This window comes from Botrytis byssoidea, assembly GCF_014898295.1.
Source record: "Botrytis byssoidea strain MUCL 94 chromosome Unknown BBYS_017, whole genome shotgun sequence".
NCBI classification, from domain to species: domain Eukaryota; kingdom Fungi; phylum Ascomycota; class Leotiomycetes; order Helotiales; family Sclerotiniaceae; genus Botrytis; species Botrytis byssoidea.
This window is the reverse complement of record NW_024065858.1, coordinates 651,995-674,338: the sequence shown is the minus strand read 5'-3', so window position 1 is coordinate 674,338 and position 22,344 is coordinate 651,995. Positions and strand designations below refer to the sequence as shown.

At 42.4% G+C, this 22,344-nt stretch overlaps 6 protein-coding genes across 6 annotated transcripts; 4 read left to right on the top strand and 2 right to left on the bottom strand.

The window, feature by feature from the left end:
• Positions 1-3,716: 3,716 nt before the first annotated feature.
• Positions 3,717-5,243, top strand: EAE97_008269 (uncharacterized protein; the record flags this gene model as incomplete). Its single annotated transcript, XM_038878783.1, has 6 exons — positions 3,717-3,762; positions 3,871-4,043; positions 4,098-4,181; positions 4,239-4,587; positions 4,642-5,040; positions 5,098-5,243. 6 exons carry the CDS (start codon positions 3,717-3,719, stop codon positions 5,241-5,243), a joined length of 1,197 nt encoding a protein of 398 aa, XP_038730463.1.
• A 1,950-nt stretch (positions 5,244-7,193) lies between these two features.
• Positions 7,194-10,180, top strand: EAE97_008268 (uncharacterized protein; the record flags this gene model as incomplete). Its single annotated transcript, XM_038878782.1, has 4 exons — positions 7,194-7,398; positions 7,637-8,106; positions 8,168-9,239; positions 9,288-10,180. 4 exons carry the CDS (start codon positions 7,194-7,196, stop codon positions 10,178-10,180), a joined length of 2,640 nt encoding a protein of 879 aa, XP_038730462.1.
• A 790-nt stretch (positions 10,181-10,970) lies between these two features.
• Positions 10,971-12,183, bottom strand: EAE97_008267 (uncharacterized protein; the record flags this gene model as incomplete). Its single annotated transcript, XM_038878781.1, has 2 exons — positions 10,971-11,849; positions 11,917-12,183. 2 exons carry the CDS (start codon positions 12,181-12,183, stop codon positions 10,971-10,973), a joined length of 1,146 nt encoding a protein of 381 aa, XP_038730461.1.
• A 326-nt stretch (positions 12,184-12,509) lies between these two features.
• On the top strand, positions 12,510-13,284 carry EAE97_008266 (uncharacterized protein). The gene is made up of 6 exons (XM_038878780.1): positions 12,510-12,537; positions 12,594-12,642; positions 12,706-12,752; positions 12,803-12,831; positions 12,886-12,922; positions 12,978-13,284. Exons 2-6 carry the CDS (start codon positions 12,619-12,621, stop codon positions 12,997-12,999), a joined length of 159 nt encoding a protein of 52 aa, XP_038730460.1. The 5' UTR covers positions 12,510-12,537; positions 12,594-12,618; the 3' UTR covers positions 13,000-13,284.
• A 183-nt stretch (positions 13,285-13,467) lies between these two features.
• EAE97_008265 (uncharacterized protein) lies at positions 13,468-14,476 on the top strand (the record flags this gene model as incomplete). Its single annotated transcript, XM_038878779.1, has 2 exons — positions 13,468-13,588; positions 13,638-14,476. The coding sequence occupies 2 exons, from the start codon at positions 13,468-13,470 to the stop codon at positions 14,474-14,476; spliced, it is 960 nt and encodes a 319-aa protein (XP_038730459.1).
• A 177-nt stretch (positions 14,477-14,653) lies between these two features.
• EAE97_008264 (uncharacterized protein) lies at positions 14,654-15,442 on the bottom strand (the record flags this gene model as incomplete). The annotated part of the gene is made up of 1 exon (XM_038878778.1): positions 14,654-15,442. The coding sequence occupies one exon, from the start codon at positions 15,440-15,442 to the stop codon at positions 14,654-14,656; it is 789 nt and encodes a 262-aa protein (XP_038730458.1).
• Positions 15,443-22,344: the final 6,902 nt, after the last annotated feature.

Genomic DNA, 22,344 nt, shown 5'->3' with positions numbered 1-22,344 from the left:
GAACCCCTCATTCTTGTCCCGCATTGAGCTTCACGTTTATCATTTCTCATCATTGCTCAAAGAATACCAAACTACCTACTGATTGTCCTTGGAGATTCGGAGTTGATTTATGAAGATATACATCTAATAAATTCCGACTCTACTAACAGATCATTCGTTCTACCAAACGGATTTAGATTATTCTATTTAGATATTTTATTTACTTCAAACCTATAAGTTACCTCATCATTTCTCTACCCAGCTTTTTCCCTTCACCATCCGCCTCCTCCTCCTCCTCCTCCTCCTTTAATCCTTGTCTCTCCCATCTTTCTCTCCAGTACTCCACGAGTCCTATAAAAATAATTCATCCCCTTCCCTGTCTTTTGCCCCCCCCTCTGTATACACTTTGCTGCAATGCAGGACAGAAAAAAAGACAGCAAAAGGAAAACCAAACGTCAAGCTCAAGCACGCTAATCTAAGACCAAATGATTAAGCGATTGTCATCTTACCTACGTCTATCCGCTTTTTATGTTGGTGGTGACCCCTCATATGGCTCGTTCTTGCCAACCCTTCGCATGGACTAAGGCAAAGCATCCACTATCCACTGTTGATCTCTGAGAGGAAGAAGATCATTCGCCGACACGCCTCTTACTCCACAATCCAAAGTTTAACACCTGCACCATCGAAATTTATTCACTAGACGACTACATTCGTCAAATGAACACGGAGCTTGATATTCTAGGTACAGCTTTCGCCCACAGTACAAAGTACTCGCTTCGTACCTACCGGAAGATAGAGAGAAAAGCAAGTAGAAGTAGATGATAAAAATTAAGGAATTTTGACAAAAAGTAAAAAGAAGGGACTTTTAGCCCCTCTCTCTTATCCTCCACCCTGTTCATTCGATTGAGCTACAAATCTTGACTCCCTATGATTGTCGACAAGAAGACCAATTTGATCATTCAATTTACTCGGTACTCAGTCCAATATTGACCTCGGAACCCCCTGTGCTCACTCTATTAAACCTCTCACTACATTTACATCACGTTATGAACTCCCGTCTCGATCTTTTTATCCTTCTGCCTTCTGACCTACTACCAACAAAACAAGCCATCATCTAATCCTACCTCTACCAGCCTCTTCTGATCCTCGTTGGGACCCCTTCATTAGACTGTGAGAATTGATATCACAAAGTCCCGGGAGTCTGTTGCAAATTATCGAGGCGTCTACTCTAATTCCATCGCCTGACTGCTAATATCTTTGATACCTCATCCATCCAATCCGGTTCCAGTCATTCTCAGTTACCAATACTACATATATGTAATAATTACTTATATCACAATGCATTCAGAGTAATAAGATCAAATCACAGCCTTGTTAGACAATATCAAATCGAGTCCCATAAGCCCAAAAAGGAAAGATTAATTAACAAACCTCCCTCGACTATTTTGTTGTGTCATGATCATTTATTTGAATTAGATATTGGAACAGCTACATACAGCCTTTTAACCTTTTCTACTCTTGCCTTTCTTCCTGCCCAAAATACAACGTGCCAGCCTTATCTCATCAGTCACTTCCCCAACTGTTTTGTTCTATATCATCGAGATTATATCTTTCGAATCAATCCCAAACAACGATTCAACATTTTCATCTTGAATTGTGTTACAAGACCCAAGAGATCCTGTCCCCCCCTCCCCTCATTACAAACTATTGGTACCTTTTTTGACTGCGGTACGGTACGATGATTGGTAAATAAGAGGCGCACGAAGAAGTCGCTAGGAACGAGACTACTGAGAACGAATTAAACACTACGCTTGAAGGATCATGAGCAACAAGTGACCATTACAAAAAGCACAAACGGGTCAAACCTTTTTGAACGAATCAAGAAGTCAGGAAATACTACCCTAGTCGACCATTAGTCCCAACTACTCCCATCTCCAAAAAAAACCGAGCGCGTGAGCAACATAGCCAGTATTTTGAGAGCCAAGGAATAAATAACTTTGGAGCCAAATTCAGACAGGACAAGACAAGAAGCAGAAGAGTAGAGGAGTTGGATTCACTTAGCAGTACGCAACGACAAACTCCCTTAGCTACTACGTACACATTCACATTCAGGACGCAGGCAGTACGGAAGCACGATCTACGAACTACTCCCTTCAATCTTATTTTATAACTTCTTTTTTTTATACCTCAAGTATATTCATCCATTCAACCTCTTACATTACAATAAACTTCTCTCTCTTTTTCCTCTTTTACCCTTTTAGGTGATTTGTGGTGTCTTTTGGATCAAATCAAGAAATTGACCAGGCAAATTCACCCACCCAACGACCACTACTACTACCACCACCATTACGATCTCTTCCTCTCTCGCTCTCTCTCTCTCTCTCTCCCTCTTTTCTTTACTTTACACTGCCTCTACAGTCCCTTGACCATACACATAGACAATCACTATACACCACGCATCACGCACCTGCACTACCTTAGTTACCTTGCCTTAGTCTACCTTGCCTTAAGTTACCTTAGTTTACCTCAACCTTCCTCTTACTTCATCCATTCTCCATCTCACTCCTAGATTCCTCCCTCGCTCTCCGGAAATCATACAATCATACGGCCATCCGCATACGACCATTCGAGCATCGACCGACCATACGGCCATACGACCAATACACACCACCTCCTCCTCCTCCACAACCATAACCACCACTACCACCACCCACCATTCACCACACATCCCATTCATCCATCAACAAATCAATACATACTACCATACAGGACATATTACATACTATCCACTCAACGAACCACTTCAATTTTACCTTGATCACCTTACCTGTTCCGTATTTGAGAAAAGAAAGGAAACCCAAAGCAAAGCAAAGCAACACAAAACAAAACAAAACAAAACATAACCAAAAAATAACATAAACAATCACGCACAGCAACTACCATTGTCGAAGTTGATTTTATTCATTCATTGGAATAATCCTCGAATTTCGAACTTCAAGGTCCTTTCTTTACGAAATCGATACAATCTCATACATACCATACATACCATTCAAATTCGCATTCAATCCACAAATACATTAACATAACCATTACCTCAAGTTGAATTTAAAATACGGTACGCCTTGACCAACTCTTCTTTTGCCTTGCCTTGTTCATTCATTACTTCCGTACACATAATACATATTGGCACACTTGCACACTTGCACACTTGGACATTTACATTACATACACACCTTGTCTTTCTCTCTCTCTCTCTTATTACTCTCTCTTCCTGTCTCTCTCTCTCTCTCTCTCTGCCTTTACTTCTCCCTCCACACCACACACCACACACCACACACCACATACATAACATAACATAACATAACATCCATACATCCCATACATCCCCCCCCCATCCCACCGCCTTTCACCCCAACCCCTCCCAACCATTAAAGGGCCACAACCACTAACTCCCCAATTTCTCATCAATCAGCCGCAGTCTCACTTTGGTCATTAATCTTCGATTTTTTTCCAAGTTTTCGATTTTCAAATTCGGTGAATAATTTCTTCGACTGCTCGGCCTGTCACGTTATTGAAGATCATTCACTTGGTAATTACCGATTGATTACTTGTGGTCGCACACTCGGTATTCAATTGCCCAACACGGACTACAACAGGTCATCAACCAGTCTCCTCACAACCCTCCTCGTTTACAGCCCACTTCACGAACGATAATAATCGGTGTTTTGGACTTCACTATGTCGTCAAATCGGCCTGCTGCCTTCTCGAGCTTAAGAATGGGAGGTAAGAAACATACTCCTACATATGGTCTTTCCCCTTACCTTGCTACCATCTCTTTTTTTTCTTTGGGGAGAAAGATTGATGCTAACGTTTTTTTTTTAAATTCGACAGAAGTCATCCGTGAAAAGGTCCAAGATGGCGTTACTGGCGAAACCCGAGATATGCAATATACACAATGCAAGATTGTTGGAAATGGTTCCTTCGGTGTTGTCTTTCAAACCAAGTTGTCACCTTCAGGAGAAGATGCTGCCATCAAACGCGTTTTGCAAGACAAGAGATTCAAGGTCCGCGACGTCTCTTCGAGTCTACGAGGAATTGGTTACTGATACAAATGATAGAATCGTGAATTGCAAATCATGCGCATTGTTCGTCACCCCAACATTGTCGAACTAAAGGCCTTCTACTATTCCAACGGCGAGCGAGTAAGTGTATTCCATCCTGCACAAACATACTGAGCATTTCTAACGACCTTTGGGTAGAAGGATGAAGTATATCTTAATCTAGTGCAAGAATTCGTCCCCGAGACCGTTTACCGCGCATCAAGATATTTCAACAAGATGAAGACAACCATGCCGATCATCGAAGTCAAGCTTTACATTTATCAACTCTTCCGCGCCCTAGCCTATATCCACTCCCAAGGAATCTGCCATCGTGATATCAAGCCACAAAATTTGCTCTTAGACCCAGGCAGTGGAATTTTGAAGTTGTGTGATTTTGGTAGTGCAAAGATACTCGTAGAGAATGAGCCAAACGTTTCATACATTTGCTCACGCTACTACAGAGCACCCGAGTTAATTTTCGGTGCTACTAACTACACAACCAAGATTGGTAAGAACACACGCATGGTGAAGACGGAGTAAATGATGCTGACTGTCTTGATAGATGTTTGGTCAACTGGTTGTGTGATGGCAGAATTAATGCTTGGTCAACCACTCTTCCCAGGTGAATCTGGTATTGATCAACTCGTCGAAATCATCAAGGTCTTAGGTACACCAACTCGGGATCAAATTCGTACCATGAACCCCAACTATATGGAGCACAAGTTCCCTCAGATCAAGCCACACCCATTTAACAAGGTCTTCCGCAAAGCCGATGCTAGTGCCATCGAGCTCATCTCCAAGCTGTTAGAGTATACTCCTACTGAGAGACTCTCAGCCATTGAAGCTATGGTTCACCCATTCTTTGATGAGTTACGTGAACCAGACAAGACATTCCCGGATTCTCGCCACCCCGGCAACTCAGCAAAGAATCTCCCAACTCTGTTCGACTTCTCTCTTCATGGTATGTTATGAATTTTACTTTATGTGATACTAGCATATGATACTAATCCTTTAATAGAATTATCCATTGCACCGGAACACAACCAACGGCTGGTACCGCAATATATTCGAGCAGGTTTGGTAGCCAGAGATAGCAAACTTGATATTGATAGCCCAGATTTCAAACCATTGACGAGAGATGCGATGATGGCAAGATTAGATTGAGGGAGGAGTTAAAGCAAGATGACTGATGAATGAATGCTTTCCTGTCGCTCGACCTTAGAGCTCTGCAATGGAGTCGAGATTTTTCGAGCGATAACACCCGGCTATAAAAAACCCCCAGCATATTAAAGGTTCTGCATATCTCGTCTGCAACGTTGGCAGGCCAAAATCAAGTTTGTGGAAGTCCGGGAGATGCATGGCAGGAATACGAAGTTAGTCTATGATGATGGTATGCGTTATTTGGTTTGATAGGAATACCCATAAGGTGGAATTTTCGTTCAGCACGAGTTTTCAGTTCCAGCTAAGGATACTCCCTTGGTACTCGAAACAGCGGTGATTGGGAAAGGGATATGCAATATGATGGATATTGATTCATGAGGGGGGTTGTGGAAAGGGGGTGGGTGGTAGTTTATGGGATTCAACGAATACTTCTATCGGCACCTCGTTACTAGACTTTCTTGCATGAGGAGAAAAAATTATGGCCTTTTTGCTCTCGTCTCCCGTTTTTTGTTCCACAGTGTGTTGTGTGCCTCGTGTGATGAGGATTGATGGGTTGGCTGGACCTTCTACTTTTGCATTTTTCTGACTCTTTTCGTTTTCATCCTTTTCATTTTCTCTTCTTTCTCGGCACCTCTTCGATCGCTACTTGATATTTTGATACTCCAACACAGGCATGCAAGCAAGATTCAGGCGTGCCTCTTTTTTCTTTTACATTTTACATTTTAGTTGTGGTTGTCATGGTGGACGAATATTGATATGGCATGAATGGAAAGGATTAATTGATACGAGAGAAATTAAAGGAAAATAAATAGGATAGGGGTTACTAGGCTTACTATTAAAAAAGGGAAAATTCAAAGGGGTTGGGCTACAACTATTTCTCCATGTTACTGTTGATTCTTTCTTCTCACTTGTCTTTTTCAGAGCTTGATGGATTTATTGAAAGGGGAGAGGAGAGATGGAGAGAGGGAGGGGAGATAGATTGATCGGGATCGATGAACATGAGGGGATACTTTTCTTTTGTCATATGATCGAGTGGGTGGTTAGGATTGGTGAGGGGAGAGTTTGCTTATTGTTGTCGTCGTCGTTGTTGTTGTTGTTGCAATCGTTGTATTGAAAATGGACAAACCAGAAAATAACAAAATATGAATTAATTGAAGTGTATTGTGAAATGAAGTGTTTTTTTTTGCTTTGGTCTGTAAGTGATGAAATGTGATGAATATATTGTTGATGAGTCTGTGATTATGTGTAGGGGCACTATCACTACATAGGTAACTAGATGTGTGTCTTGAGGTGAAAACCCAAAGGCACTGAGAAGTATCTTTTCTTACAACTATATCATCCTTGCCTTGATGTATACACATTGTGACGATGCACAAGTGTGTATTGAGTTCTTTGAATAATAAAGTAGGTATATTGACGTTTTCTACCACCCTTTGATTTATTGAATTGCTGGGTACAATGAATGGCACATTCCATAGCCTCTCGCTGTAGTACCGGTATGTATGCTAATAAGGCAACAAGGCAACAAGGCAACATGGCAGCACGTCCTTCCTACCAGAGATGGACCGAGCTCCTTTTTTAGCATCACAGCTCGAATCTTGAAGAGGTTAAATGGATAAATAAATAAATCAATCTTCAAGGTTTCTCGAAGATTTGGTATTGGAATTGACTACGGCACCGCACACAAATCGGTCAATTCGATTGAGGGTTTCAAAGCGGGACGTCTTTTTTTGAAAGATTGTTTTGTTTGTTGATTGGTTTTGATTAATACGATTCGACACTTGGGAATTTTTAAAGGCTGTCCGCTGTCTGATCGATTGAGAAGGCAGAGGAGAATAAAAAGAGGAAGAGCAATTGATCGCGAATACGAAGAATAAAGCACATTGGAAATCAAATTCGGGCGCGACTCGACTGCGAAGTGAGAGGGATTTAGTAAAGGGAAAATAAGAAAAGATGGCGGATTATGAGAGAGGTGCTGAGAGGGGAGGAGAGAATAGAGGAGGGTATCAGGGAGATAGAGGAGAAGGGGGAAATAGAGGAGGGGATCGTGGGTATGGTAATGGGGAGAGGGAGGAGAGAGGTGGGAGAGGTGGTGGGTATAGAGGGAGATATAATGGGGGTGGTGGAAGAGGTGGTGGTGGTAGGAAGAGGTATAGAGGTTAGTCGATGTGCTTTTTGTTTGTTTTGTTTTCATTTTTGAGACGAGAGAGACGGTGTGGATAAGGCTTCGAGATAGTAATGAAGTCGATTGACGGAAGGGAAAGTAGTGATGAAGAAGATGGCGATTTGGAAGATGAGCTTCAGCTTCGAAAGCTTTGACGACAGCTTCGATTCTCGAGGGTTTCAGTGATCGCAGCACAAGAAACAAAGCTAATAATGTCATTCTCAAACCACAGATGAAGATGATTACGATCGACGACCTCAAAGACGTCGCTACGAAGAACCACTCATCGTCAAAGTTCGCAAACAACTTCTTTCTATCGCCGAATCACCTCTCAAGCGCGTCGAAACGGAAGTAGCCGAAATAGCCAAAACTGTTTGCGACAACTACGATGATGTCGAATTGCGTGATTCATTCTATGATTTGTCGCTGCAATTGGTCGTAGAACAACCTTTCAAGATCCCCTTCGTCGCTGCAGTGGTTATGGTATTGAATACTTTGAAAGAGGAGATGGTTATGGAATTGTTGGAACGAGCTGTAAAGGGCCTGAACAAATCGATCATCAAGGGCGATTGGAGACAGGTCAAGTTATATATGAAGTTCTTGGGAAGCTTGCAGGGTTTATTGGAGGGTGATGGTGTTTTCACTATTCTACAGGATTTCTTAACCAAGGCCCTGGATTTGCAGACGGAGAACAATGAAGAGGTGAGAGATTTGCGTGATGAGATTGTCTTCTGCGATTGTTTTGCTAACATTGACATTTTAGACTATCGGCCCTGAATTGGTCAAGATTATCCTTCTTACTATTCCATATATCATGGCATCTTCAGCGACAGATGCTCATGAGAAAGCTGCAGCTATGATTGAGAACACTGATATCATTGCTTCTGAACCACATGTTTTACAAGCTTTGGTTGATCCATATCCAGGAGATGCCAAAGATGATACCATTGCACCAGTTGGTGTTTTGAGTCTTTTGCAAAAGCAATTGCAAGCTGAATCGCAAAATGGATGGGAACTCTTCTGTTTACCAAGACCGTGGAAGATGATTGAGCCAGAACAACAAGAAGCTTTGGCTTCCGCTTCAAGACATACATTGCCAACAATTACTCTCCCTGAGGTTGTCAATGCTGGACCAAGACCTCTGTTTCCTGAGCTTTACTTTTCGGTTTACGCCAATCAGGATGTGGAGACTGTACCACCTATCACGGATATTTCATCATGTCTGTTGAGAGATGCTTTGGTTGATACGATCAACATCTTGGATTACAACAGAAATGCTACTGCCAAATTCTTGATCGATATCGATTGTTACTTTGCTCCTGACACTTTTGTCAAGAGAGCTACACCATTCGACAGACTTCGAGATGTCGAGGGAGATAGATCAACATGGAAACCTGAGGATGTTGCAGTCGATGCAGTCTTTTCTCAGCTATTCCAACTTCCAGTTCCGGAACACAAACTTGTTTATTACCATGCAGTCTTGACGGAATCTTGCAAGATTGCACCAGCTGCTATCGCGCCATCTCTTGGTCGTGCGATCCGTTTCTTGTATAGAAATGTGGATTCGATGGATCTAGAATTGAGCAGTAGATTTATGGATTGGTTCTCACATCATTTGAGTAACTTTGGTTTCACTTGGAAGTGGACTGAATGGATTGATGATGTGGAACTCTCGGATTTGGACCCAAAGAAGGCTTTTATTATCGGTTCTTTGGATAAGGAGATTCGATTGAGTTTTGCTCAGAGAATCAAGGGCACTTTACCACCTCCATACCAACAGTTGATCACAGAGGAGAAGGAAAAGGATACGCCTGATTTTAAGTTTGATGATCCAAGTAAGTAATATCATTTCTAGAGATAAGAGCACTTCTAATAGTCCGCAGGCACACCATTTAGCGCCGAAGGACAGGAAATCCTCGCACTTCTCCGCAAAAAGGCAACAGAAGAGGAGATTCAACCAGTAGTCGATCGAATTCACGCTTTGGCAGTTGAACAAGCACTTCCAGATCCTCTCGTTCCATCTACAGATGCATACGTAACATCAATCTGCTACATCGGATCCAAATCTCTCAGTCACGTTCTCTCTTGCATTGAACGTTGCAAAGATCGCCTTCTAGCCATTGGACCCGTCTCCCCAGTCGCTAGACGCCAAATCATCACTTCGGTTATGCAATATTGGAAGGATCAACCAGGTATCGGTGTTAATATCATTGACAAACTTTTGAACTATACAATTCTCAGCCCGCAAAGTGTGGTGCAATGGGCGATTGGTAGTGAGGGCAAAAGACTCAGTCAGAGTTTCGTGTACGAGATGGTTGAAGCTACGGTTGGAAAAGTTACTGGACGTATTCGTCAAGTCCAGCTCAGTCTTCGTGTTCCGGGATTATTAGAGGAACAGAAACAATTGATTGAGAAAACCGTCGAGATGGAGAGAATCAACATGAGAGAATTGGGAAGGGAGATGGATGAGCTTTTGACGGCGTGGGCGAACGGATCCAAGGACCAGGAAATCGAAATGGATGGAAGGGAAGAAGATCGGGAGTTGGTCAGGGGATGGGGAGAGAGATGGTTGAGAGTTTTTAGAAGAAAATTCGCGGTTGAGGAGGCTTGGGGCGTAGAGGCTAGTAGGTGGGTGGCGCCTCCCGAACCGGAGGTCGAGGAGGTGCAGGAGGTTGTGGTGGGAGAGGTTAAGGCGGTGCAGAATCCCGAGGAAATGAAAATTGATGGGGATGTGGAGGTTGCTGCTGAGGCGGCGGATTATGAGGGAATTAATTAGAGGGGGTTTGGATTGCGGATAGGGTGTACGTTTGTGAATTGAAAAGGAAAGGAAAGGAGGTCCAATAAAAAGAGAAGAAAATGGAGATGAGAATTTGCATACACAGCAAGCAAGTAAAGTGTCACATCATATTGCAAATGCAAGGGAGTTTTTTGCAATTTTTTCCATACGTTTCAGTGTTCACTTTTTGGGGGAGTGTACGATAGATAGCGCAGAGCAGAGCAGAGTACGACGCAAAAATGAGGAAGTTGACATGACAAAAATACAAAGAGTTGAGAAATAGATAACATGAATACTTGAATGTCATGTTGATTGACAATTGTTTATTATTGTACTATTCTTCCTCCACTCCCTCACTCCATCGATATGTATATGTATCTTTTAATATTTGATGCTGCGTGAGCGAGCGAGCATCGGGGCCATCTAGAACTATAGCTGTAGTTGTAGCTAGCTGTAGCTGTATAAAAGTGTTACTAACTATTTTGCTAGATACCGAAATCCATTCATCCATTGATCAGACGAATGAATGAATGGATGGATGGATGGATGGATGGATGGATGAAAGATGCAATGTAACGAGTGGTGGTAACTCACCCCTTTGGAACGCCGTTGTGAACGCCAGTCCTGATATATATCCATTGCCCGCGCTTGATTTTCATGGGTGCTTTTTCTCTTCTCCTTCTCTGGTATTCTTGACCAAATTTATCTTTATCTCTCTCCTGGTCTCAATCTCACACTCCACAAACTCACATTGCGATTTTTAGAATCTCGTTATTTATCCCAACTTATCTCACCTCCTCCCATAACCTTGTCCTCCATGACCTTGTGGTCCCGCTGGTGGCATCCCCATCGGCATTCCCTGAGCACCTCCAAATCCAGGAGGTGCTTGCATGTTTAATAAACCGGGCGGAGGAACCATTCCTGGTTGTCCAGGAGCTGGCATACCTCCCGGTGGAGCGAATCCAGGTGGGAACTGAATTCCTCGTGCAGGTCCAGTAGTAGGATGTCCGTATGCTCCGCCTGGACCAGTGGGTGGAACATGTTGATTGTGGAAATCCATTTGTGGGCCACCATAGCCGGCTTGCGAAGGGGGTGGTCTTTGAGGGAGGCCAGATGGAGGAGGTGGGAGATGCTGGGGCTGTCCCCCTGGAGCACCGCGTGGACCACCGGGGGGAGGGACGGAATTGTAAGCGGGACGTTGTGGTGGAAATCCTGGGGGTGCGGTAGGTATGGGAGAGTCGTTCAACATTGCTGCTGGAGCTTGTGGGATTCCATTCATGCCTAATAATAATCCTGGAGGCATGTTTTGTAGATCTGGAATTACGTTGTGTTTCTTTGCTTGGGCTGCTAAGGCTCTCTCGGCTGCATCTCCGTGTCTTTCTCCTTTGCCATCTTTCTTGTATGCGTATTGAACGGAGATGTCTTTGTTCATTAAATATTGACCGTTCATATTTGCGATTGCATCGTCGGAAGCTTCGAAGTTGGCATAGGATACGAAACCGTAACCTTTAGAAAGAGAGGATTCGTCGCGAGCGATCTTGGGAGGAGAGATGAGAGATCCAAAGCGCGAGAAGGTATCGTATAGGGTCTTTTCGTCCACCATAGGGTCAAGATTACCAATGAACAGCTCGGCGCCCACTTCAACAGTCTTTTGTTTATCGGCAGAGGCCTAGATTTCCTAGTTAGTAAACTCTTCATGAATTTGGAAGACTGTGTAGAATAAGAATAAAACAAACCTTGTTCACACGGATTGGTTTTCCAAATAACCGCACTTGATTCATAATGCGCGCCGCATATTCAGCATCCTCTTCCGATATAAATTCCACAAATCCATAGCCCTGATGATTTTGAGTGACGCGATCTTTGGGTAAATGTACATTGACAATGCGCCCAGCTTGTAGCATCAATTCCCATACCAAGCTATCAGTAACGCGCTCATCAATATTGCCAATATAGACGGTGGCTTCCTTGTCTTGTTCCCTAAGAGAGCGGCGTTGCGCCATGGTTAGCTTTGGATACTTTCTGGAGGCTTGAACTTGGGAAGGCTAGCAATTTGAAAATTGAAAGCTGGGAACAAGGAATTATTCACCAATGTCTTGCTCCTGACATATTGTTGTTTTGGTTGGAGCTAGAGAGTGAGTTCCCGTTGTTTATGTTTAATAAAGTGAGAGTAAGATGGAAAAAGTGCAGCTGTAGTGAATATGCATGGAGCTGTACAGTGAAGCTCAAGATGCGACGGAAAAATAATGGTGGATTAGTCATCAGCCTTGTTGATTGTGAGAAACCTTGATCACTTTTTTATACTGGAAGTAAAAGTATAGGAAGACAAGCCAGAACATTTGATTTTACAACATATTGTATGTATACTTGTTGGAGTATTTCTTCTTGTCTGCAGAACACTAATTGTCTACAGCTCTGAATTAAGAAATTTTATCAAAATGCAACTTTCTGAAGAATCTAAGGTTCGCATGCAGATGCCCTTCATATGCTGGATGGGTGGAATGGTTTTGTTGACTTTAGAATAGGAGCGCATTGGAAAGCTCATTGACTATTCCCGTGTTGCTATCCATTAGTGAGGATATTCTTCATCTTTCATATTGGAATTATTCTGACAGTTTACAGTGGTTACCTCCCATTGATCCTCTACCTTGGTACGAATTGGCAAACGACATGAAGCACAAAGACATGCATGCTAATGAAATCAGGATACACCCGCAGTGAACCAAGACCATCCATTGTCAGGTCAGTCTCTCTGCAGGCTCTGAATGCTAAAGCATATACTAATGTCCATCTACAGACTCCTCTCTCCTCTCGCATAAATTCTTTATCAAGAATCACCAAACGGAAATGTTTTACTAGTCGGCATGGATATGGAGATAGAGATTCACGGGAAGGAATTGCGAGGCAGAACTGAACTATATATGGGGCCACTGGCATTAACCAGAGAATGATATGACGGTTGTAGCAATATGAGGCGTTCATGAAATAATGAAATGCTCAGGGAGCTTATGTTTTATGGTGGAAACATACCATACGAAGATAATTGTACAATAGCGCAAAAAGCGCAATCACCACTACGAAATCAAAACCATTGCCTGTCTTCAGTCCTAATTTTGAATGCCTCATTCTTTGTCGTCTGAATAATGTGAAACTCTACTCAATATGTCATTTGCCCCCGCCTCGGCAAGCCCCAGAAAATTATGAAGCTTTATTTTCGTCATCGGCTGTAAATATATTGCCCCTCGCAACTTCAACATTCTCGCAATGACAAACATAAATCTTCCCTTATGACCGAAAACCATGCGCGCATCTCTCCCGCGCTGGTCGAGACAATTGCTGGCCTCTCGGCCGGTACAGCATCTACCCTAGCCGTTCATCCTTTAGATGTTATCAAAACGCGATTACAAAGTAACTTTATGCCCCTCCTTCCTACTCAATCCATTGCTAACACCATCAGTTCACCGCAGTACATCCCACACTCCAGCCAGCGGTCTCACCATCCTCCGTAGTCTAACCCAACAGCCTCAACCTCTACAAAGTCTCTACCGCGGTCTAACGCCCAATCTCATCGGCAACGCCAGTAGCTGGGCCCTCTTCTTCTACTTCAAAAATATCTTCGAATCGTCCCTTCGTTCCTTCCACAACCAACCTTCACATTCCAATTATGCCTCTCTTACACCCATCGACTATTTTCTCGCGTCTGGCTCGGCAGGTATCATGATTACCATCACTACAAATCCAATCTGGGTACTCAAGACCCGAATGCTGAGTTCGGATCGAAGCAGCAAAGGAGCGTATCAAAGCATGTGGCATGGCGCTCGACATTTATGGCAACATGAAGGATTACGAGGGTTCTACAGAGGTGTGGGTATCAGTCTACTGGGCAATAGTCACGGAGCCGTACAATTCGCCGTCTATGAGCCCTTGAAGAATTTCTGGCGTAATCATTGCTCACACCAGACTCTAAGGGGCGATAGAGAAAGTTCTCAGGCTAAACTTGGGAATACGGCGACGCTGTTACTTAGTAGCTCGGCGAAAATTATTGCGGGAACGGCAACGTATCCGTATCAGGTTGTGAGGAGTAGATTGCAAACGTATGATGCGGAAGAACGGTTTGGGAAGGGAATTAGAGGGGTTGTTGGGAAGGTTTGGAGAGAGGAGGGATGGAGGGGGTTCTATAGAGGGTTGGGTACGAATATTGTGAGAGTTTTGCCTGCGACTTGGGTGACGTTCTTGGTATATGAGAATGCGAGGTTTTATCTGCCAAGGCAGTGGAATATAGATGGGGAGGAGTAGGAAAGGGGTATAGATGAGGTAAGAAAATCTCGCGAATTGTATTTGTATTGAGTGTAAGCTATCATACGCGCGCAAATTTTGGGCTTCGGATGAGATATAGACCATTGTACTATAAGAGCTTCAGGAGATTGTATTGCTATCTACTGATAAGTAGAGGATCAGTTGCCGTGTCTCCAATCACTTTTTCCAACAAACCACTTCACCACAGCCAGTCTTCCACCAGCATCCCTCCGTTTTCTCCCAAGCATCCCACTCTTCAATCATTTCTCTGATTTTCTCATTGCTGTCCACAACTCCTAGCCTGACCGCGTTGTTGCCAACATCACCAGTCATCAAAGAGTCCTTCCAACTCGGTTGCATCAGATAACTGTAACTCTCCACCACGTTCTCATTTTCAAAACCCGCTTCTCTAGCCCACTTCCCCAAAAAATTTCCAGCATGTGGCTCTGATCCTTTCTCTCTGATCATCGCTTCCATGATCTCAACAGATCTCTTGAGTCCAGAAGTGGAAGGATAAAACAGAGCATCTCCCATATCACTCTCCCTACAAGCCACAAATCCCCCTACTTTACAAACTCTCCTCATCTCCTTGATAGCTTTCACAGGATCTGGTAAATGAATGAGTAGCTGATGCGTATACACTACATCAAATGTCTCATCCTCAAAAGGTAACTTCATCACATCGCCAATTTGAAACGAACAGTTCTTCAATCCCAGATCTTTGGCTTTTGCATCAGCAACCTCAATGACTGATTCCCCAGCATCGAGACCAACAATTGACGCCTGAGGAAGGAGTGAGGCAATGTCAGTTGTGATTGAACCGGGGCCACAGCCGAGATCTAGGATGTGTGACTTGAGAGTCAGGTGAGGTAGGAAATAGGCGCAACAGGTAGAGGCGCGACGGAGGGAGTGTCGATCTACTACTGCAGGACTGTAGCCGAGGGAGTAAGTTTTGTCAGATGCCATGGTATGTGTGATAGGTTGTTTTGTTGATGACTGGTCTATATGTTAGAGAAGAGCTATTCAAGAGGTTTCCCTCCGGAGATAAGATGGAGGTAAGTAGTGATTACGTCATCGTACTTTCCTCGATATGTTATAGCAGGTAGAGAGCAGGTCAAAGCTGCAAATAGCTGAGGCTAGGAATTGAGATGTATCAAGTACGAGCTGAGTTTTTACACAGCAGCAATGTACTTGAATAAGGTAAAATCTGCCTTGGCATGCTGACTACAGCCTCATATGTGCTCTTCTGCTGATCAGACAAAAATTCCTGAGAGAGTCAGGCCAACATGAGAGATCCGTTGACGTATGAATATGCTGTGTTTCAGTAGATAATTCTTAGTGCACCACCTCGGGCCAAGTCAAATTTCCCATCAGGTCTCCTTCTATGTAAAGCTTTCTTTCAAGTTGATTCGAAAGGCGTCTACTGTTGGTGAAGATAAGCAACAGTATTTATCTAACTGAGCATATATCTGGAGAAGGTATCGTATGAGCCGAATAAGGGTTGACAATCTGATACTTCCAGGTTTACTTGCATTGAAGCATTGGGAATTCATTGTCCAGATTGAAGGAAAACATTGATACACAACGTTTGAATCAAGAATGAACAATTTGAGCCATTTGAACAATGGCCCAAGCTGGAGAAATCTGACATGATCAATGAAATGCGGTATGGAAGTGGCAAAATGTAGATTGACTTCACTGTGCAACTATATGTGGAAGCTGGCTTGGATCTTTCAGTCTGCATCGCCAGCAGTGTTTGATTGGTGGTGGATGAGGCTTCATGATTAAACTCACCGTAGCCTCATAGCCGCATTGTCTTGTCAGATATCATGCCTTCTCTTCTTACTCTTCCGTTAATTTGTTCGCAGACGCAAAAGCATATCGCCACAACAGAACTTGCTCGTGATGGGGTGAATACAGTTTGCAGCTCTCCACTTGCGTGCAGACTTATGTAGATTGCGACCTTGATTGCCGGATTTGAGTTCCAGATCATTTGTAATTGGTTCTTTGATGGGAGCAAAGCAACATTTTGACCATGTCAGGTCTATACGAGATCGACAACTGACTTGTGATTGCCCTCGGGCAATATCTATCTACAGAACCCTAAGTTCGGCAGATATAACACTGAGACCGGTGAGTTAGACTTGTGCTCGTGCTTAGATGATAATGGATGTGAATGGAAGGGCGAGGATACAAGTGATGACGGGAACAAGCTTGAAAATGGGGGCGAGAGCATAGATAACAGTAATGAGGATGAGAAAGATTACGAAGAGGAACCTACTTCCGAGGATTAATGCAAGTACAGGGGTTGAACTGAGTACCTATGTACAAACTGCGGTCGAGGTTCGTCGGATTTGACTACGGCGGATTAACAAAAACTTTATAGTCTTTAATGATAGGGCTTCATTGCGTCCCAGGTTCTCACGCACTGCGTGAATGACCACTTTGTCAATGATCACTTGGAGTAAATTTCGAAAAAGAAAAACACGGATAGAGTGAGATCTGTGACCAAGATGGTGATTGCAAAAGCAAAGTTGAAAGTAAGCATCAATGCTTCGTGCCCGGATAGTATTGGGTTTGGACTTGGTAGATGAAGAATATTTACAATTCGGGACTACGTTTATGATCAACACACGTTGCAATTTGATATACTTCATGACATCTCACAACGAAATATGATGTATCAAATGTCTCATTGAATAGCGAGCACTGAGTTCTTGAAGGTTCATCGTATAATATCCATCTATGATTCGTATGCTACGAGCCATAGGAGTAGGAGCAGGTGCTCGTGGCGTCGCTAAGGTTACGCAGCCAGTGTTCAAGTCTTTAATCCCTTTCAGGTAATCGATTTTGGTGCTTTTGGACAACAAGGGAAATACTGCTGTATTCTGAAATACGATACACAAGCATGGATATTTCTCTGGACTGCAGCGAAGCTATATGTCGGGACATCGATCATGTGATCAAAGAGGGCACTGTATTAGCTAGCGTCGCGCTAGCGCTTCCCTATATTAAGTACTAGCTTCCCATAGATAATAATGATCAAGACAATACAACCACCATAGAACTAAGTACTTACACTTATCAACCAAGTTGATACCAACACTATAAAAACGTTGAGAGAAAATAAGTGAGATTCACACGTTTGATGCCCGAGAAATGGATTCGCGAAGAAGACAATTATGTGAATAGTAATTTGATTCGTATCTCGAAAATAAGATTTATCTATCAGTGTTCACACTGAGTTCCCCAGGATCATGTCGATCATGGAAAACCAGATCGGCTTGCACAAATTGTCAAACGAAACAGCTGGGATTCGAAGAAAATCCGCCTTCTCAGGGTTTGTTGACCCTTTGTCAAAGTGTTGATGGGTGGCCATTTTTCCAAGTACAATAGTCGCAAGATAGGCAACGAGCTCGATGATGTAGAGATTGATATACACCTTCAACTGAGACTACGATCGAAAGCAAAGACTTTCATGTGGTTTCCCGACACCATCCAAAGTTCAAAATTGACAATCGCCGTCTCACTATCATTGAATGGCATTGTCCCCTTCTTATGGAGCTCTTGTTTTCTCACTGAACTCAAAATATCCCGTTTCCTGCCTCAAATTTTGTGCCTTCATGACTAATTCCTTTCGTATCTCGAACGTGTCTAATCAATTCGAATGTCTCGAAGGAGCGAAGCCTGATAACCCACCCCACACTGTTTTTAATTCAGTTCTCAGGAGATACAACGTCACAGCGATAAAACCCCAGCAGAATCTCACTATTCTCACTAGTCTCGCGGGTGTCAAAGGGCCTGCACCTGAACCCAAAATGCGTTCTCTTTCACGTCGACGTCCCGCATCGTGAAACGTAAATCCCACGTACAGATAATCCCAAACGGTTCCAAACACCATCAATACCCCCACAATTGGATATATAAGTAGTTCTAGGGCTCCATTACATTCTTCAGGATCTGCGTGTGCTTTGCATGGCCATCGGTGTACAAATTGCATACATCTCATGATAAATTCGCGATGGTATCTCGCGGTTAGAACGAAACAAGAGACTAGCAATGCTGACAATGGCATTTTGAATTCTCAGGTTTCTTGAATGGAGTTCTAATTTTCGTCGTATAATAGGTTTCATTTCATGCGGCAAATTGAGGAAGGAACAATTCAAGGCCTAAGAATTGTATAGAAATTTATTGCATCTTATAATGGTGAAGGACGAAAGTTGAGAGTGTCGGGTATGTGTCGGATGCCATCTTTCCTTATCAAGACTAAACACACCGAGACTAGGTTTGTGCTGGGCTAGCACTAATTTCCAACTTCTTGGAGGCCAAGCTTCGATGGAAAAGCTTAGTTTTATGGAGGATCTCTTTAAATTTATGGTCTGCAAGAATTCATTGTTTGGTTCTCAACCAATGAAGGATAAGTTCGAGAAATTAAACAGGCGCACATATTCGTGAGGTACTCTTTGTTCAAATGATTGAATCAAATAAAGAAGTGGATACTTTACCAGAGCTTTTTCCTCTAGTCCTCGAATATCTAAGAGAAATATTAAAGCTGGATGCAGTCATAGAAGAAGGAGCTAGCCTGAATAGGCATATAATGTATGATTAGAATAACACCAAAACCTTCAGGGGTATGGCTAATCCAATGGTAACCAGATCAATTATAATAAAATCCATTTTTCTATCATTTAGAAAACGAATGAAGCTACCTAGCTTAAGTAAAGAGTATTTTCTGGGGAAAATAGGCTCATTTTATGATTGACGAGTCAATTAACTACTGCTACATGATGTTAACTTCGTTGATCTCAGCAGAATATTACGAGATCATCTAAAACCAATGACTGTCCTCTACTTCATTTGGTATTGAGAATATAATGGCTAACGTCATTGAGAAATACTTTCTGAGCATGCCAAACTCCGCCTGGAGCTGACATTCATAGCTTCATTGCCTCAAAAGATCGGCAGTATGTAAAACTTAGCAATAACACACATTTCTTCCACCTCTCAAGGGCTATTGAGAGCTGATGCCTGATGTCAAAATAGTCAATTATCTTTGATCTCATTCTAATCAGCGACCCAGCTTGTAGAGTACAGTCACTATAAAAACGGATTTATTATCTAAGGATATTCCCACCGAGTGAGTATGAAGTGACTCGAAGTGGAAAATTCCTACTGATCGCACTATTTCATCTACACGATCCACAACTGCATGATTGGTGTTTCCCGAGAATCTTGATGACTAGTGCAAGCCACAAAATGCAGACGTGCAACAGATACATGTAATTACATACTTGGAAGCTGGTACAGATATAGTGTTTCTTGGGACTTCTCTTGTGATAGGTCAGCCTTCGTTCTCTTGGGTCGTTTATTTCACATCACACTAAGTAAGCTAAACTCAGACCCGGGATGTCCTTACCATGCTCGGATGTTGGCTAAAAAACTTAGTTCTCATAGCATATCTCGTTACAATTAGATTCCTATACGTTATTTTTTTACGTCTAGATGAGTATATCACAACTTTAGTAGCATCTTCTCATTATTCGCCACGCCGTAGATGATATTTAAAGATAAGTAAGAGATGTGTGAACAGAAAGCTTAACAAATCGTAGGTGATGATTAGATGAGCTCCAACTTTCCTCATTCCTACATGAGCTTTCACTAGATAAATGTCATAAGTGAGGAGAATACACAAGTGTCCTCGAACTGCGCCAATTACTATAATTAATTCGCATTGTACTCACCAGCTCTCCCCTTTCAAACAGCTCCATGGACGCGGGAAGTTCAGATATGCAACGAAACAAAATTCTTGCTTCTCTAGGATATCGTTGGGGGATGTTATACACCGTTCATATAATAAAGCTAGAGATACTTCTTAGATGAAATTTATTACATTGTGCATGAAGCTTAGATTTGCAACAAAAGGAATTCTATGTTGCTATAGGATTTTACTGGGTGAGTTATGTAGACTACTAAATTACCAAAACTAAAAGTACATCTTGATGATAAGCTATATCATTGTGCATGAAGTTTATATGTGCAACAAGACAAATTTCTGCTTCTTTGGTATATCATTGGAAGATTGTTTTGTACTATTAGAACACCACAGCTAAAGATAAACCTTAAATGATAAGTCTCTTAATAATAAAATATGTCATTGTGCATGAAGATTAGATGTGCAACAATGAGACTATTGTGTTTCTATAATACGTTACTAGAAGGGATATATAGACTACTGAGATAGCAAAGCTAAAGTCACACCTCGAATGGTAAGTTATGTCATTATGCATGAAGCTTAGATTTGCAACAAAAGGACTTTGGTATTTCTGTGAGATTTTATTGGAAGAATTTCATAAAGCACTCGAATACTGAAGCTAAAGATAAGTCTCTAATGATAATTTATGTCATTATGCATGAAGCTTAGATTTGCAACAAAAGGATTTTATCATCTCTATCAGATGTTATTGGAGAGATACAAGGAATTAGCGTGATAGCTGCTCACCTTCTAACTCCTTAAAGATAGTTCTTCATCATACCAAGAATGTCTAGGAAAGCTTTCCTACTTGAACTACTTTCGTGTGATATTAGAGTTTCTTCCTTTCGTCATATTCTCATGCTTGAACTACTTATCACTATTCACAGACAGCAATACCCTCCTTGCAATACGATAAGTCTCAAAACACTCCAAACCAGACCTTCGTTTCTTCACACATCTCGAAAACTACGTAAATAAATGACATAATTGACGAGAGTATGATTTCATAATTCTTAATTTTTGCACATCTTCAACCATCTAAATCTTGAGATTCAAGACGCACAGCACAAAGATGACTTCAACATATCTCGTGATTCAGAACCAAGATGAAAGAAGACCATCGAAGGTCGTAGAAGCCGCCATAGTCTTCCGATCAAGCATAGAGAGAGCGATTCAATATGATGTTTGATCATATGAATGAATGATATGGAATCCTATCTCGAGTATTATTCTATCATGCTCATGTTTTTACTTCCGAAGTCAATCTGCTCCAAATAATCATTTTAGGTGTTATATGTAAATAAGCAAAGAATTTTATTAGGCAAAATAGAACCTCAGAGCAGCTTCCATTGCCATTTGTTTCCTTGAGCGTCACTGATTTCTAAATAGTCACAATTACCGTCGCGACTCCTTGCCCCAAAAAGCAATTCCCAAAGTTTTCGAGCTCTAGATTATTCAAGGAGATCCAGATCCTTGATAACTTAACCTGTGAAGCGGATAGTGTAAAGTTAGACAAGATAGAAAGATTTTGAACAGCCAATAACATACAAAGAAACCCACAAACCATTCTTATGTTGCATATCGCCGGAGATTTTTCGCCGGCCAAGAAGTATACAAAGGTCAAATTTTCAACTATTATAAGCATGAAGGTGGTATTGAGAAAACACATCATGGTAGGTAGTTCCAAACAGCCAATAACAAACCCCCAACCTCCCAACCCATCCTTTTGTTGCATATCTTCGGAGAATTCTTCGGGAGCCAAGGAGTATACAAGGACGCCAAGTTTTCACCGACTCAAACTCAAAGTGTAAAAACAATATCGGAAACCGAAGCCGAGGTCCCGTAGACACATTCATTCCATCCCCCGTGCCGCTCCAGACCCCATTCAATTGTTGCATATCTGCGAATTTATTTGGAAATAGTTCCCTTCAATGAAGAGTCAAGAACCAACCACCATCCGCCATCACCCATCCACTATCCAACTTCCCCTCCCCCCCCCAAGAACTCCACATACCATATTCAAGCGCGATAAAACATGACGTTCTCGAAACCCATCATAACAAATCCCAAAGCTCCACATCAAATAAGCTATGATCATCACACCCTAAACCTCCTA

Bases quoted from the DNA above. Each gene is read 5' to 3' on its own strand.
- EAE97_008266 (XM_038878780.1), top strand. From the start codon at position 12,619: ATGCAACTTTCTGAAGAATCTAAG. The intron at 12,643-12,705 runs GTTCGCATGCAG...ACTTTAGAATAG, and splicing joins AACTTTCTGAAGAATCTAAG to GAGCGCATTGGAAAGCTCAT. The intron at 12,753-12,802 runs GTGAGGATATTC...GACAGTTTACAG, and splicing joins TCCCGTGTTGCTATCCATTA to TGGTTACCTCCCATTGATCC.